The sequence below is a fragment of the Excalfactoria chinensis genome, chromosome 7 (genome assembly GCF_039878825.1).
Source record: "Excalfactoria chinensis isolate bCotChi1 chromosome 7, bCotChi1.hap2, whole genome shotgun sequence".
Taxonomy (NCBI): Eukaryota; Metazoa; Chordata; class Aves; order Galliformes; family Phasianidae; genus Excalfactoria; species Excalfactoria chinensis.
In genome coordinates this window covers 16,314,600-16,331,629 of record NC_092831.1, presented here as the reverse complement: position 1 = coordinate 16,331,629, position 17,030 = coordinate 16,314,600, and the positions used below count along the sequence as shown (strand labels likewise).

General features: G+C 37.8%; 2 protein-coding genes across 9 annotated transcripts in view; both read left to right on the top strand.

The window, feature by feature from the left end:
- Nucleotides 1-4,717, top strand: part of LOC140254689 (sodium channel protein type 1 subunit alpha) — a 79,168-nt gene extending 74,451 nt beyond the window's left edge. For all 6 annotated transcript variants that reach the window (XM_072341547.1, XM_072341549.1, XM_072341546.1 and 3 more), the window contains 2 exons: nt 774-1,044; nt 1,422-4,717. In XM_072341547.1, coding sequence (XP_072197648.1) covers nt 774-1,044; nt 1,422-2,590 — 1,440 coding nt within the window. In that variant the 3' untranslated portion in view covers nt 2,591-4,717. The remainder of the gene's footprint in view (nt 1-773; nt 1,045-1,421) is intronic.
- Nucleotides 4,718-6,361: 1,644 nt separating this feature from the next.
- Nucleotides 6,362-17,030, top strand: part of TTC21B (tetratricopeptide repeat domain 21B) — a 28,627-nt gene continuing 17,958 nt past the window's right edge. For all 3 annotated transcript variants that reach the window (XM_072341463.1, XM_072341464.1, XM_072341465.1), the window contains exons 1-11: nt 6,362-6,573; nt 6,685-6,814; nt 7,460-7,570; nt 8,154-8,320; nt 9,092-9,214; nt 10,561-10,718; nt 11,453-11,537; nt 11,962-12,060; nt 12,674-12,866; nt 14,965-15,062; nt 15,485-15,685. In XM_072341463.1, coding sequence (XP_072197564.1) covers nt 6,553-6,573; nt 6,685-6,814; nt 7,460-7,570; nt 8,154-8,320; nt 9,092-9,214; nt 10,561-10,718; nt 11,453-11,537; nt 11,962-12,060; nt 12,674-12,866; nt 14,965-15,062; nt 15,485-15,685 — 1,386 coding nt within the window. In that variant the 5' untranslated portion in view covers nt 6,362-6,552. The remainder of the gene's footprint in view (nt 6,574-6,684; nt 6,815-7,459; nt 7,571-8,153; nt 8,321-9,091; nt 9,215-10,560; nt 10,719-11,452; nt 11,538-11,961; nt 12,061-12,673; nt 12,867-14,964; nt 15,063-15,484; nt 15,686-17,030) is intronic.

Genomic DNA, 17,030 nt, shown 5'->3' with positions numbered 1-17,030 from the left:
TGTGTATGCTGCTCAGCAAACTATAAGCAACATATCTTCTTTCAATAACTGTATATAAAGTTACCTGCCATTCTTTTGGTTTATCATCCATCAGTCATAATACATTATAAAATCCTTATACTTTGAAACTATTTGATGATTTTTTTTTTAATTATTTTTTATTTCCTGGATTTACTGTATTACGTTTCCTTAAAAATATCAAGAAGAAATGTTCAGAATAAGAAGCAACGATTAGTAGTTTGGTCAAAGCTTAATGATTTCCCATTCAATTACTTGAGATAATTTTAAAAGGAATGCTAAGATGGTAAAGTCAAACACTCCAAAGCTGGAATACATAAGTGAAACTGATTACCTGATTTCCACAAATCCATTGTCATGGCTATGCTTAAAGGACTGTCTTTAATCACACAATTGTGCTCTATGTTTTTCTATTAGTGCTCAGTTTTATTCATTTCACAGAACAGAAAATGTGTGAGGCAATAGCTTGCATGGAAAAAGAGATAATGATGAACAGAGTTAAACGTCATAATTATGCCATGTAGGATACAAAACAAACTAACAGAAAAACTAAAAAACAGGCTGAACTAATCTGTTGCATTCACTTGTTGTATTCACTTTGATTAATCTAGATACATTTCCTAGATAGGTTTTTATGGAAGCCCTGTCGGTTTTACTACATATAATTTTCTACTTTCTTTTAATAGGAAAAGAAAAACAATTACAATCTGTAATGGATGTTTTTTCTTTGTTTGTTTGTTTTTTTTCCTTCTCAGAACAAGTTTCAAGGCATGGTCTTTGATTTTGTGACACAGCAAGTATTCGACATTAGCATCATGATTCTAATCTGTCTTAACATGGTTACCATGATGGTAGAAACTGATGACCAGAGTAAAGAAATGGAAAATATTTTATACTGGATAAACTTGGTGTTCATTGTCCTTTTCACTGGAGAATGTGTCCTGAAATTGATTTCACTCCGACATTATTATTTCACCATAGGCTGGAATATTTTTGATTTTGTAGTTGTCATTCTCTCAATAGTAGGTAAGTCTCATTCATTAACCTGTAAAGAGGATAAAATGAACATAAATTGAACCTTTACTCAGTATACTGTACTTTATATACTTTATATACTCAATATACTTTACTATATGGCTGGCTTTTGCAACTCCAGGGCTTCTAAGTCTTGCATGTTCGCATTTTATCTAATAAATACCCAATCATCATAATTGTTGTAATCATTCAAAATACGTTGCACTTGTAAATATTAACTATAACTTGTAGAAAGAAGTTAGCAAATGTAATCTACAGAATATCTTTAATTGCTGCATAGAGCATCAATTTTAAAACTGTTTTTGTAAATTATCACTATAATATGGAGAACGTGGTAATATATCCTTTTTATTTTTCCTCCAATTTAGGTATGTTCTTAGCTGAGATGATTGAGAAGTATTTTGTGTCCCCTACTTTGTTCCGAGTCATCCGACTTGCCAGAATAGGTCGCATCCTGCGTCTCATTAAAGGCGCAAAGGGAATCCGCACTCTGCTTTTTGCTCTGATGATGTCTCTTCCTGCTTTGTTCAACATTGGCCTGCTGCTCTTCTTGGTCATGTTTATCTATGCGATATTTGGCATGTCCAACTTTGCCTACGTTAAGAGGGAAGCTGGGATTGATGACATGTTCAACTTTGAAACATTTGGCAACAGCATGATCTGCCTGTTTCAAATTACCACATCTGCTGGCTGGGATGGTTTGTTAGCCCCAATTCTTAACAGCGGGGAGCCGGACTGTGACCCTAACAAAGCTCACCCAGGGAGCTCTGTTAAAGGTGACTGTGGCAACCCTTCGGTTGGGATTTTCTTCTTTGTCAGCTACATCATCATATCCTTTCTGGTGGTGGTGAACATGTACATTGCTGTCATCCTGGAGAATTTTGGTGTTGCTACTGAAGAAAGTGCTGAGCCCTTGAGCGAGGATGACTTTGAGATGTTCTATGAAGTCTGGGAGAAGTTTGATCCAGATGCAACACAATTCATGGAATTTGAGAAATTGTCTGATTTTGCAGCAGCTCTTGAGCCTCCTCTTCACCTTCCCAAACCAAACAAGGTCCAGCTGATTGCAATGGATCTGCCCATGGTAAGCGGTGACAGAATTCACTGCCTTGACATCTTGTTTGCTTTCACAAAGCGTGTGTTAGGGGAAAGTGGGGAGATGGATGCCCTCAGAATACAGATGGAAGATCGTTTTATGGCATCAAACCCTTCTAAAGCTTCCTATGAACCAATTACAACAACGTTAAAAAGAAAACAAGAAGAAGTATCTGCTGTCATTATTCAACGTGCTTTTAGACGCCACCTTTTAAAACGAACAGTAAAACAAGCCTCCTTTATCTATAACAAAAACAAAACTGAAGGAGGGGCTGGTTTGGGCATTAAAGATGAAATCCTTATGGACAAGTTAAATGAAAATTCATTTACAGAGAAGACTGATATAACTGCATCAACAGCAGTTTGTCCTCCTTCTTATGATCGTGTAACAAGGGCAGTCAGAGAAAAGCATGAAAAGGAAGACAAAGATGTTCAAAAATAAAAATAAATAGCAAGAAAAATCATCTATGTGCAAAGTAGTTCATAGCCTGCAAAGGTCATGTGTTTGTGTCAACAGGACTCCTGCTGGAGGTCTATGCCAAACTGACAATTTTTACAAACATACTATACATTAAAGGTCAGTGCCTATTAAAAGACAGCGACCCCGAGTCAGTAACTGTGACTGTGACATGGGGAAACAACCTTGACAGGATTTAACTGTTCTCACTACCAGCTGACACTGCTGAAGAGGAGAGAAAAACTGGCTACTCAGGCTGTAGGGACCAGCTAAGGGGTGCAAACCAAGTTCTAGTTGTGTGTTTAGCGTAAAACAATACAATAACTGTATCCACTGTTTGCATTTCAACTGCCATATATGTCATATTTTTACAAATCTGTGTTGGTGGATTCATCTTTTTTTTTTATTCATATGTTGTTTATTATATGTGACTATTTTTGTAAATGGGTCTTCTGTTGGGAAAGGGGGTGAAGCGCTACTTTACAGGTATGAGCCAGGTGTTCTACTATGCGACTAATACACACAGGAAATGATTTGCATGAAGGCATGCTGCACTTAATAGACCATGCATGAAAATAACGTTAAGTCACAAAGAACAACTGATTTTAGCTCAGTGTTTCTGGAAAGGAATAATAAATTCTGAGGTGCTTAATTAATGTATTCATGTTGTATCGCGTCTGAACCAGTCCTGGTATGCCTGTAAAGTCCCCTGTAACTCACAAGAACAGTAAAAATAGTTATTTATCTACTTATTTATTTATTTAGCACAGACCATTGAGTTTCAGAAAGTACCAATTTCTTTCTGGGTCTGGAGTCACAGATTCTGTCTTTGTCAAATGTCCTTCTGCATAAAAACACTAAATGAACCTGCCCAAACTGCCAAATTGATCAGAAAGAGCCCGTAATAATGTTGTTCTGCTTTATCCTGCAGTATTGTTTAGCCATCTTCAGCTCTTGGTAAGGTTGATGTTGTATGTTAATGAAAAGCCCTCTGCTATGTAAATAGTAGTTTTTAACCTGTGGTGCATGTTTGAGCAAACAGATAATGACCTGAGCACATTTATTGCATCAAATATGTACCACAATAATTGTAATGTGCAAGCTTTCAACAGGTAAAATGATGTATTATCTACCATTATAGATAGTTTGGATGCTACCAGTGCATGTTTATATTGCCTATGCTGCCGTTCCTTTGACTGTCCAGGATTCGTAAAAATGGGAAGTCATACATCAAAGCTAAATGAAGTAATCTATTCAACAAGACCTCCTTCCTCCATACCATTAAGCAATACTTTGCAGCTACTTAGGAGCTTGTTTGATTTACATTTTTGAATTTTCAGTGAAAAGCATATAGTATATATCCAAACTGTACAGACATTGAAAACTAATAGACCTGTTGAAAATAATGTTAGAATTTTGTAAGCAAATATAAATAATGTAAAAATCATTTTATTTTCTTTTTCAGCATTATGTACATACAACAAGAACTGAATTTTATCTTCAGGTTGACTCCACACCATTTCTTTTTACTTTCTGTCCACAGCACTTTTTCACAGAAGTACTTCAGAGAACATGATATGACTAAGAGAACAGATAGCTGTAGGTCTTATTTTTACTATATTTGCGAACATGTCAATTCTTTATGCAAAGTAAGTTCATAATTTGCTTCTAAGTCTCTAGTTCTTTGGTTCTTTGGTTTCGTTTTGTTTTTTTTGAAGTTGGAAAAGGTGTAAAATGTTCACTGAATGTCTAAGCAGTGCCTGCGTAACAGATTTTCAAATACACCCTTCCTTTAGCAGAATCCTTAGTTGTTTTTTTTTCTCATATTTACACACTTTTTAAAAGAATTATTCATACTGCAGTTCTAAATGTTATCATGGGTCCACGATATTTTTTTTCACAAAGAGAAAGTAGCAGAACTGTGTAATCAAACATATCAGGACATTTTATGTTTCTTACACAGGAAAATTAAATATAGATGACTTTCATTAAAATTATTGGCAAATACTATATTAGTGAACTGCATGCAGGAAAATGCTACTATTACCCTTACTGAAGCTAAATAACATTATTAATGTGCCGAAATAATAAAGATTACATTTTTTTATTGTATGCTCCTTCTGTCGTTATTATCTGACATTAATTTAATAATGGTATGCTTTTTAAAATTTCCAATTAATGCATGTCAAATACTGAGCATGATGATTCTGTGTTTCTACAGTACTGCAGAGTAACTCCATGAGCCACTTCCTGCATTGGAGTCCTCAACGGACAAATATTACAGCTGTCCTGAGTGTGTCCTAGGAGGTTCACAGGTAGTAAACTGAATATTATTTAATATTCTACCTACAGGTATTAAAGCTTTGCTTTTCTCGAGGATGTAACTTTTAAGACAGATGAGAATGGTCACTGTTTCAGTGTATAGGTAATAGGAAAACAAAAATAATTGTTTCTCCTACCTATTTCAGGTTTTCAGTGTCAAAGAAGCTGAAATGTTGCTTCAATACAGGTAGAGTACCTTGAAATTTTTTAGGATATTTCTTTGAAGGATCATCCTGAAAGAGGAAAAAAATTATTCTTGCATAATACTTCCTTAGCAACATCGGACTTAATGAGAAATGAGCAATGGGGTAGAGCCATATGTGATAAGATTCCACTCAGAAAATCAACTTCACCTACTAATTCAGTGCAACACTGCATTGGTCATAACTACTCCATGTGTTGCTACAGGCTTGGGGCAGAATGGCTGGAGAGTTGTGCAGTGGAGAAGAATCAGGGGGCATTGGTTGAAATTGTTGAGCTGGGGGAGGAGGAGGCTCAGCTTCTCTCTCTCTGCAACTGCCCAAAAGGAGGTTGTAGAAAGGTGGGGATCAGCCTCTCCTCCCAAGTAACAGTGGCTGGATAAGAGGTAAATCTGTAATTTGCACTAAGGGGGAGGTTAAGGTTGGATATTAGGAGCAATTCTTTTCAGAAAGAGTGGTGAGGTATTGGAATGGGCTGCCATTCCTGGAGGTGTTAATAATGTGATGTGGCACTGAGGGATGAGGTTAGTGGGCATGGTGGGATGGGTTAGGGTTGGAGAAGATGAACTTAGTGATCTTATCCAACCTTAACGATTATTTGATTCCATTCTATGATTCTATGATGGGTTTGCTCCTTTTATTAAATGTCATTACTGAAAGATCTTCTAGAGAATGCTTTGCTTATGTGTTGGAGGAACAGCACATCCCTCCTAAAGCAAAGCTATTCAGCAAAATTGCCTCTGATGCCCGGATGGAACTGGCCAAATGGAAAACTTGATTTTTACTAGACTTTTCCAACTGTAATTCACTTGGATGGAGGAAATGGGGAAAACAAAGAAACAAACAAAAAATCCTGTATATTTTATTACATTGCTGTTTCATTGCTGGAGAGCTTTACAGAGCATGAGGTGCTCAATATTGTGTTACGCAACACCATAATGGGAGCATGAGACGGTCTTATGTCGGAAAAAACACACCGCACGAAAAAAGTCAAAGCCAGCCATTCAGAATTCCGAGTCGAGCAGCACGGGCGCCTCCAGGGGGCAGGCTGGGGGAGGCTGCGCCTGCAGGACCGGGGCTGAGCGGTTGATGCAGCCAGCAGGACGGCACTACACTCGGGAACAGCCGGGCACGGCACGGCACGGCACGGCACGGCGGCCATTACAGCCCCCACCAGGGCTTGTTCCAACCCGGGCTCTCAGCCAATGGGAACAGCGAAGGCGTTCCCGCCCCTCTCTCCTGAGCATCCGGCTCGTGCCGGCGCTTGCACGGTTTTTCTTCCTGTGTCTCTCCCGCCTCCTTTCTCTTGGAGCCGGTGGTAGGGCGCGCTCGTGCAAGCCAGCCAACGGCAGCGTGCCGCTGGGCGCTTCCCCGCCCCTTCCGGCGGCCTCCCTCCAGAGGGGTTGGCTAGCAACGGTGAAGGCGATGGACGCCGCAGTACAACAGGTGTGTGCTGTGCTGCTGGGGGTAGCGGGGCGCGCGCGTCGGGTAGTGCCGGATGGGGCCGGCCGCGGGTGAGGCGTTTGTCTGAGCGAAGCGGGTTCGGCTGTCTCGCAGGCGCTGCTCAACTACTACTGCCAGGAATGCTACTTCCACCACGTCCGGGCCGCGGCGGAGGAGGCGCTGGGCCGGCTGGGCGGCGACCCGGTGTTCAGCTTCTACCGGGCGTACGGCACGCTGCGCACAGGTAATGCGGAGCGCCGCCTGCCTGCTGTGGCGAGGCTCGGGCCTGGGTTTGTGAGCTCTGAACGCGCGCCGCGCTGAGACCGCTAGCGCTCGGTGAGCCGCGTACGGGTGGTACTTAATGAGCCCTCACACCCCCCAGTTGGAGTGAGGCAGCTATGAGGCATGCGGTACTGGAGAGAGGAGGGATGTGGCTCTTTGTTCCTAAGCAACTTCGTGGGCATCGCTCGGGCAGTTTTCTCGGAGGGAATCTGGAACATAACCGTGTGCCCAGTGCTTTGTGTCACAGGAACAGATTGGTTTGTTTTGGTGCAGCTGTGCCTAATGTTGTATTCATCTGCACCTGGGGAGCTGAGGGCTGGTTCTGATTGGGTACTTCTGCAAGTTTGATTAGCAGAAGCCATATTTCAGGCTAGCTGATTAGCACATAACCTCTTTCAAGGTCTCTGTGTTGAAATGCTTTTTTGTTTCTTGCATTTGTTTGAAGAGCACAAACAGATGAAAACTAATGTGATTGATGAGAAAAGTTGTGTAAAAAGAGTTGGGAAAAGTGCAGAAGGAAAAAAATGAGTCAGGAGTTTTTGACACTGAGCTTCTTTGTCCCCTTTGCAGGGAACTTTGCAGCTTATTTCACTCTTGTTATCACTAGGTGATGTCCAAGAGGGTATTAGACAACTCGAATCCATTAAGAACAAACAGGAGGTGTCGCTTTGTGCAATGATGGCGCTGATCTATGCCCACAAAAAGAGCCCTAATCCAGGTATGCTCATTAAATTAGTAACGGTTTATATTTTTAACAGCCATATGTTAAAGCTTGAGAGTTGTAGATGAATTCTACCTAATTTTAAAATATAGCTCAGCTTTGCTTTTAATGTAATATCCAGTACTTGGAAATTTATCAGGATTGTAAATAAAAATACGAGCACACAAAGCTGTGAAGTGTTAAGTCTAGAGCTTTAAATGCTAAAAATCTGATTTACCCACCATGGTGAAAAATATTTTATGGATAAAGACATTAAAATTAGTTTGCTTTCGATTCTGTCTGGTATCAGTCCTCCTGAGCAAAACCACAAGTTTACTAAGAAGTCAGGAAAGCCAGGCTGTTCATGTATTTCAGGTTACCCTGGTGAATGTGGAAGGACTTAGTGAAACAGCGCTGATTAATGACTGCTCTATTTCTGTCTGTATGGATTACTGTTTCTAGATAGTAAATTTATCACGTATTTCAGTACTTTCTCATCACTGAGACTTTTTCAGAGTCAGATGTTTGATTTTAACAGTTCTTCATAAAGGCCTGGAAATTAATGTGGGTGAAATAAAATATCTGACATTTGTCTTTTCAGATCGGGATGCTATTCTAGAGTTGGATACAAAACTGAAGGAGCAACGTAAGACAGCAGGGAAGCAGGCTCTCTACTTTGCTGGCTTACTTTTGTGGCATCTTGGTCGTGAAGACAAAGCCCGTGAATACGTTGATAGGATGATCAAAGTTTCTAATGGTGATAAAGAGGTAGGCTTTGTCTTTCTATGTAAAGTAGTAAGAGGACTGTGTGTATGCTATGAAGCTAGGCTTACTACACTGATGGTATGCAGATGTTCCTTTAGTGAACTTTGTGTTCTCATACTTCTGAACACCACAGTTGCTTTTGATAATTCCTAGTGAGGTTTTGTTGTTTTTTTTTGAACATATTAATTGTCAGTTAGTAAATCAAAGTTCTGCATTGACCAGTGGATATAAGTTATGTCAGTTCTGTTCTTGCTGGGAGTTGTTATCATGATCAGTATCAAAGCAACAATAAAAAATTGATGGTCTCAGTAGAGGAAGTGCCATCTCTTTTGAATCTACAGATTCAGAAACCCAAAAGGCTTGAGCATTTTCAGCAGTTGTTAAAGGCAGGTTTTGCTGAATGTAAAGTCTGTGTAACTGTTGTATGTAGCAACATGATCTGCATTTACAGACACACTGACAAGTTAGTGTTTTAAGAATCTTTAAGCCTGCCTAGTTTAATCTAGTTTAGCTTCATTGTTGCTTTTAATCCTGTAATTATTTTATTAATTTGAGTTTGAGTTAATTTATGAATGAATTACTAATATTTTGAGTTGTGTTCTGGTTATGATTTCAATTATATATTTTAAATTGTTAAAGAGAGATGAAAATAGTATGTTTTTTAATTAAGTCTTACTTTATAGTACAGTTCTTTCCATTTATTATGCTGCATAGCAAACTTCTTTCTAATTAACTGGCTATTAAGAACACCAATGAATACAAGTGTTTTTGCAGGGATTAGTTCTGAAAGCATGGCTGGATCTCACTTGTGGGAAAGAAAATCACGTTAAAAAGGCTGTGAAGTACTTTGATGAAGCGCTGCAGGAAGGGAATGATGTTTTTGCTCTCCTTGGTAAAGTACGTTTACTTTGATTTTAACACTTTCTAAATGTGTTATCTCGACTTTTTGTTAAGGATATTACATTGTGTATAAGGAGTACAGATACATCTCACTCATACTCTTTTTCTTCAGTTTACTAGATCATTTTTTTTTAAGGGACTTTAGCAGATTGTTGCTGATTAAGTGTGAGTCACATACGCAATTATTTGAGGGATGTAAAATTTACCAAACAATTTGAATTCTTAAACAACAAAAATAGTTGACATTTGCATCTCCTGTGGTAAACAGCCTCCCAATAGGTGCCAGCATAAAAAAAAGGATGGCTGCAGATGAAGTACAGTCAGTCTGCATGTATAGTGAAGGTGTGATTTTTAGTATGTGCACAAAAAAAGAACGTAGAATTCATCTATTCTATGCAAGAAATGAGGTTTTGTACCACCTGAAAACATGCAGGTCAGTGGAATTTTTCACAGAAGACACTTGTCCACATATAGAATTGCTATGTGCTGTAGCAAAAAATAAATAAATGTAGCAGTTAAGACACTGCATCTGCAGTGTTTTTGTCTTATTCTAGTTGTCATTATTGGATTGCAAGTGATTGTTTTGAATGTGGAATACAGAAGACCAAGGCTCAGAACAGCGCCAAAAGTATTTCAGTACATGTGCACATGGTTGTATGTTTTCAATTACCAGTATGTTTGAAATTGTAATTACAATCATATTTTAGGCAGATGTTTGTCTTGCTGTTACTTAAGAAACTGCGGTAACTTTTATGTGTGCACCATGGCTTTCAAAAATATTAACTCAAATGACAAGCACACAATCACCTGGAATACAGTAAGTAAATTTTAAGCTTCAAAGTAAAGTTGAGGACGTGAGCCCTAAACTGATTTCTGCTCAGCGGAACTCATCTTAAACTGTGGTACTTTTCTGATGCATTCTTGTATATGGAGCGTTGTACACAGTTCTTAAATACTGTGAAGTGTGGCAACAGCAGTGACCTATGGGGATGGAAGAGTTTTGAATAAATTGTGTGATCTGTTGGTTATGTTCAATATCCTGAAATGTTGAAGTGGTCTATACAGAAGTTGTCAAAAGCTAGTAAAACAATGCCACTCTTCAACTACCTCTCCATAGCTTTTTTTCTTGTCAATGCTGTGCTGAAGTTAAGCTTGAAATAGAGATGCTTACCCCAGGCTGTATTTTACACCTCATCTTTTCATGTTTCCTTTGTATGATAATTCTAGCTGATGCTGAATTAAAACTCATGCTGAAAAATGTTTTCTGCGTGGAGGACGATTGTGTGTGTTCCCACTTCTGTGAGTGCGCAGGTGTTTGATGCAGTTTTCCTTCCTTCCATTAGGCACAATATTTTGAGATCCGGCAGAATTATTCAGGAGCTCTGGAAATGGTGAACCAGATAATTGCAAACTTTCCAAACTTTATTCCTGCTTTCATAAAGAAAATGAAGCTACAACTGGCCTTGCAGGACTGGGAACAGGCAGTTGAAACAGCACATAGGTTGAGTATGAAATAACACTTTGCTGATTGTGCTATTTATATGTTTAGACTGTAAGAATATTTTGGGGAAAAAAAGTTAAACAGTTTTAAATAAAGTATATTAAACAAAATGAACTTGTGTAAGAGCCTAGCCTTGCAATTCGGTGAGGGTACTACATGAAGCCATTCTGCCTGGAGAAGTCTCTGTTGAGGTAGGCCTGAAGTGGCAGAAGCTGTGTTTTCATATGAGAACTGTGATGTAAAGTGATGGTGTGATATGATGTGTCAGCACTCCGTAAGATTGTCTCCCTTGTACCTTGATTAACTTATTTATTTTAATAGTTTTTGGTATTTCTGTTAGAGGTATTTTAGCTGGAAAGAAAATTTCTAAGGTGATGGTAGCAAAAAGGGAGAAATTCTATGAAAACATTCACATTTGAAGCTTTCTTGTAGCTTCGTGTATGGTAACATTATGCTTAAACTGGCTCAACTTAGGAGCCTGAGGGTTTAATTTATTAAATACCAGGGAGATCAAATGAGGAGGAGCCTTAAATCCATATTTGAGTTCTATCATACGAGGTGAATTAAAATAGTGTAATGATAAACAATATATTAAAAACGTTTTGTTTTTAATGCTGTGATAGACTTACTGAAGCTTTGAAAATGAAGGGAATAATAATTATTTTCACTGAAAATGACTGTGAATCAAAAAATCCGATTAGGCTTCTTTAAATCCATGTTTTGTTTGGTTTTAGACTATTGCAGAAAGATGCTCTCAATATAGAGGCCACAAGAATGGAGGCCCTGCATTTTTTGTGCAGGGAAGGAAATATACGTGAGGTGAGTCTTGTTGGTTGCAGACAGTTGAGCACAATACAACCTTTGTTAGGGGTTAGATCCCACATTCACACTATGCTTTCTATCTTTCTCCTCATATACTGTGTCTGTGTTGTACTGAAACCCCAGCAAGATGTGCAGATCTTGCTTGATGGGACCCTTCCATCAGCCCAGGTTCAGCACAAGTTACTCACTTTTTGTAGAATATTAAGTGGGATATACAATGATCTATTTTATTCTCCATTTACCAATCAATGTATTTTTCTAGAAAGTCCATTTTTGTAGAAAATCCCTGTAACTTCTATCTCTGAACATCTCTGACTATAAATTTCAAAACACTATTATGCAGTAAAATGTTTTCAGTGAAAATTATTTAGTGGTCTTCATCTGTTAATTCTTTTAATTCTATAACTGATTCTTCTCTAAGGCCTCAGCAAGACTGAATGACCTACTTAAAGCATTGGACAGGTCGGAGCCACGTAATTCACAGCTCTTCTATAAAATGGCTTTAGCTTTCAGTAGAACAGTAAGTTTTCTTTCTTTTTCTTAAACAACAGACAAATAACCACATATTGTTTGTTTTATTTTACATTTGTACCAGAAAATATGTTCTAATAAATGCTTTCCAAAACATTTAAATAAGTTAACTTGTATGGCCTTTAGTAGCTCAGTTTTTTAAAGTTTTGCATTCATTTGCATTGTGAGTTCAAATACTTGAGCAGTGTCATTCTGAAATGTTTTTGTTGCTTGCTTTTTAAATGAGAAACAGGTTTTCAATGAAGATATGAGTATATCTCATAGAACATTTAATGGGACAAAGATTTGTTAAGCTTCATCATACAGCTTTGAAGTGGAAAGCTTCTGTAATACTTATCAGAACCCCTTTAAGAAGGCATTCAAAGCAACTGTCAACTGTGTGGAATTTTCTTTTATATGGTATTTTGTATTTGTTTGAATCCTTATGGAATTACTGCAGGTTAGTCTTGCATGAGGTTATGGTGTTTGGTTTTTGTTTTTTCAACTGTTGCAGTAAAATTGAATGTGAAAACTCTAAAGTCTGAAATAACTTTATCTTTTTCTAACTGGATTTGGAGGAATAAAAAAGAATTCAAACTTTAAGATTATTTTTTACCTTTTAGTGTGGCCGGAATCAACTCATCCTTCAACATACACAAACGTTAGTTGAAAGAGCATTTAATTTGGATTCTGACAATGCAGAATTTGCTACGGAGCTTGGCTACCAAATGATTTTACAAGGGAAAGTGAAAGAAGCTTTAAAATGGTATAAGACTGCCATGGCACTTGATGGAACAAGTGTTTCTGCCCTAACTGGTAAGGACTTAAGCTTGCTTTTTATTTTATTGCTTTTAAGATGGGTGATGCTTTGTTTATCAAATTTTCCTACTACTGCTACTATAAATAATAAGAACTATTACTGAATAGCACGTGGTTCTGGTTTTGTGAAATGGTTTTGCTAAGTAGTTGTTTGATCTGCAGCATTTGTACAATGTTTACTCTTAAGAAGTTAAATCTTCATGTACTCTGATGGTTTTGATTTGTTTTCTTTTGCAATGCATACTTAATATGATATGATACGTTCATTTAACACTGTTTTTCAGTACGTGAGGCAATGCCTTGGGTTTGTCTATCTGGAGCTGCTTGAGAGGGGAAAAAAGCTTTTAGGATTTTGTTAGTATCACTGAACACTATCCTTACTGGGGCTGTTTTTCCTTTTCCAATTTTTGGCTCTGTTCTGTGATGTTACTATTTTGTGCAATATTATGTTCTTGGCTTTCAGCAGAATAGTGCATACAGCATTTAAAATGCAGACATGAGGTAACTTATTTTTTTCTTATTTCTTTTACTGGTGTAATTTATTTAGTGCACTGATTTATTTGAATCACGGTGCAAATCTATATAGCAGATTTGCAGAAGCACATAATTGCAAAATATATGGTACTGAAGAGGTGTTGCTCCTTAGAGAGTATTAGATCTTGCAGGGATTAGCAACACTGAGAGCCATTATTCATACAGGAGGAGAATGAAAATATTTTAGTTTCCTGTCTTTTTTCCATGTACTGCCTGATTCATGGGGAAAAAAGCCCACCAAAACATTAGCTATCCACTGTTAGCCTCTTGTTGAAAAGCCTCTGTGTGGCTGTGTGTGTTAGTGAAACAAGCACAAATGAAGAGAGGGAGCAAATCAGTGATTATTGCTTATTTGACTATGGTAGAAGGCAGTTGCTTTATCAAATGTGTTGGTCTGAGTTTCATTTGCTGTAAATACTGATATGGTTATTTTGTTATCCTTGAAAACCATCAAGTACTTGTCAGTAGTAACTCAGGTTTACCATCACACATCAGTGCCTCTGTTTAAACTAGAACCAGATTTTTTTTGTTTAATGCCTTCTTCTGCCTGGCTGGGTGTGCACAGACTTGGCTAAAGCAAAGTGGTCTTTCTTTACCTCATCTCCTCCAGATATTTTTTGTCTGCCATGGACAACCCTGCTGTTCTTCATGTGACTCATGTATGCAGATGAAGCATCGTGTTTCCTCCAGACCTCTCCTTGCCTGGGCTGCATCCAAAACACGCTTTTTTTTTTTTTTTAACATCCACCACCACTGAAGTCATGTTTTAATTGCAGTTTTCTCTGTCATCTGAATATCTGTTTTTTATTTTACACTCTTGGGGGCAGATATTATCATTTCAATATGTTAATAGTGCCTGCATTTGCCAAAGCTAGAGAGTTCTCATGCACTACAGAAATACAAAATTCAAGGGCAGGTGGTAGAACAAGCTGTTTTCTGTGTCAGCAGTGAAGACTGAAGTGCATGCTTTTCAGTTAATTTAGACATGTATGAAATATAATCAGGCAAGACTTCTGATAATTACTGCAGTTTAACAATTGGAAGATCTTTGGGAGGGAAAGAAATATCTATTTTTGATAAAGTGAAGATCTCAAGGAAGTGAATAATAAACATGGCATGTGTGCTTCAGTCTTAGCATTTTTATCTGTAGCACTGCTTTCTATTCTGAAAACTCAATCAGTATGAAAAAATCTGCTTTGTGTGTAGTCTGGGGTTTTCTTTTGCTACTTTATCCTGCTTGTTGGATTTGGAAGTGAAGATTTGTTTTGCTTTGACTTGTGTTAGTCTAGAACCAACTGAAGATTTACTGTGCTCAGCTTTGTAGTATTAGGATTTGGATATTTCCACAAGTGACTTTTTGGCATTGCTTCTATTAGTTATGTGTCTTTTGTCTCGGGTATTTCTAAGTATATGAAATGTGCATTACCGTAGATCTTGGTCTATCCTTTTTGTCTTTTACCACAATTTTATTAAGAGGCGGAAAAGAGAAGAATTCCAGGAAACAAAGCACATGTGTGACTAAGAAGATGAATCTGAAATAAAATCTTCTAATATGTTACAGGAATTATTCGGTGTCAGATAATACAAGAGCAGTTAGAAGATGCAGAACAGCAGTTGGAGTTTCTTAATGAAATCCAACAGTCCATTGGAAAATCTGCGGTAGGAGGCTTCTTTGTATATTAAAATACTTTGTTTACTATCTGAATAGCGGTCTACTATCTACTTCCACATTTCAGTCACTCAAGTGGAACATTCTGAATTTCAGTTTTCACTCCCCATCAATGCAAGTTAATAACTTAGCAACAGTGTGTGTCTCTGAGAATAAGTTTGAATGTTAGGAAGGGTATTAATTTTTGCAGGATTTGGTTGGCAGATCGTAGAGCTGCTTGCACAGATTAAAAGAATGCGCTAACGAAGGAATACAGTGATCATTGGTGTCGTTTGCAGTAAACATACTTTAGGTGTTGCAGTATCTCTACACAAAAAAAGAAATGGCTAATGCTAATGATTAAGTAATTTTGTATAAGTAACAGGTGAATGTATCTGGAATATTTAAAACGTGCTGTTTCTTTTTGCTGTAGGAATTATCTTTCTTGCGTGCGGTCCTTGCGATGAAAAAGCATAAGAGACAAGAAGTAGTGATTGCCTTGCTGAATGATGTTCTGGATATCCACTTCTCAACTATGCATGGTTTTCCTCTTGGTGTGGAGTATTTTGAAAAACTGAATCCTGATTTCTTGCTAGAAATTATTAGGGAATATCTTCATTTTTGCCCAGCACAGGTAAGCGGCTGTATATTCACACTGTAATTAATCTGGTACTGAAATATTGTCAGCTGAGGATATCTTTTCATTTCAAGCTTCTTTTGCATGTTGGTAAAAATCAGTGGACTTCTACTTGATTAATACTATTACTAGTTTTTAATTTTAGATGGCTAAATTGCTGTGACTGATCTTGTTTGATCTAGTCTTGGAGCAAAGACTTGTAGGACTTATACGTTCAGTGGGGACCTGACATCCCTAGAGTCAAAGTAAAGCTTTTAAAGTACCTGTAAAGAGTGTCTTCTTTAAAGAGTTTATTCCTCTGAACTAGCGAGGAGTGATCTTTATTCTGTTTCTGGCAGATTCCTAGTCAAATTGTAGCACCTTTCCATAAATATTTCTTCATGTAAAGCTATGAAATCCAATCAGCAAAATAACAGTAGGACACTTACTTTTAATTTATCCCACTGTCTTTGAGATGATATGGCTTGAAAGTCTAGAACAATGTGACAGCTCCATGTGATTTTGTACACAGATGGAGATAAAAATAAGTGTCATTCTGTGAAGCAGTGTCTGCTTTCCTTAGGATACATAATGGTAATTCTGTAATCTGAAATGAAAACTGAACTGTTGTCTCCATAGAGGAATGTGAAAAATGATACCTTTCCTGAAGTTTCATTATACCTTTATTACAAAAAAGAGATTGTAGCTTCCTGAGGGCGTGCATCCTGAGAGGATGTTAGGGGTGAACAGAGGCATCTTTATGTTGTCTTTTGCTTGTTATACAATGTAACTTCTTCATGGGATGCAAACTGTTCATAATAAAGAGCAACTAAAATGTGATACAGTAGAGCAGTTGATGTGAAAGATTGGATGGAAGTGGTTATTTTCAGGCCACTGCTTTCAATTTGGTGATAACTATGAGGGTAAGTTCTGTGGAATGGAAAGAGCGAAGGGGAGACAGGACCAGGAGCTTTTCTTCCTGTCTCTGATCATTCCTTCCAGCTTTGGCTCTCGTGAAGTTCATATTACCATTTTGTTGGATCAGTTGGCATGGTAATTCTGAACGTGCTGCCAGATGTTTATGGACAGCTCTTCAGTTACGTCAGGTCTGGGTTTGTTTTTCCTGGAATTCATGATGCACTTTTGTGTCCCTGCTGATACCAAGAAGTTGCATTTTAGATGTAAAATGTACTGATATATTTCTTCACAGCAACAACCTTTATCTCTTCAGCTTCACCATTCTCGTGAGAGTTTAAAGTGAATCTCAGACTTGAAATGGAATTCAAGTGTTTTGCTTGTTTGTTTTGTTGGGTTTAATTCTGTTGATTCGTTGTTGTTTGTTTTTGTTAATTTTGTTCTGGTT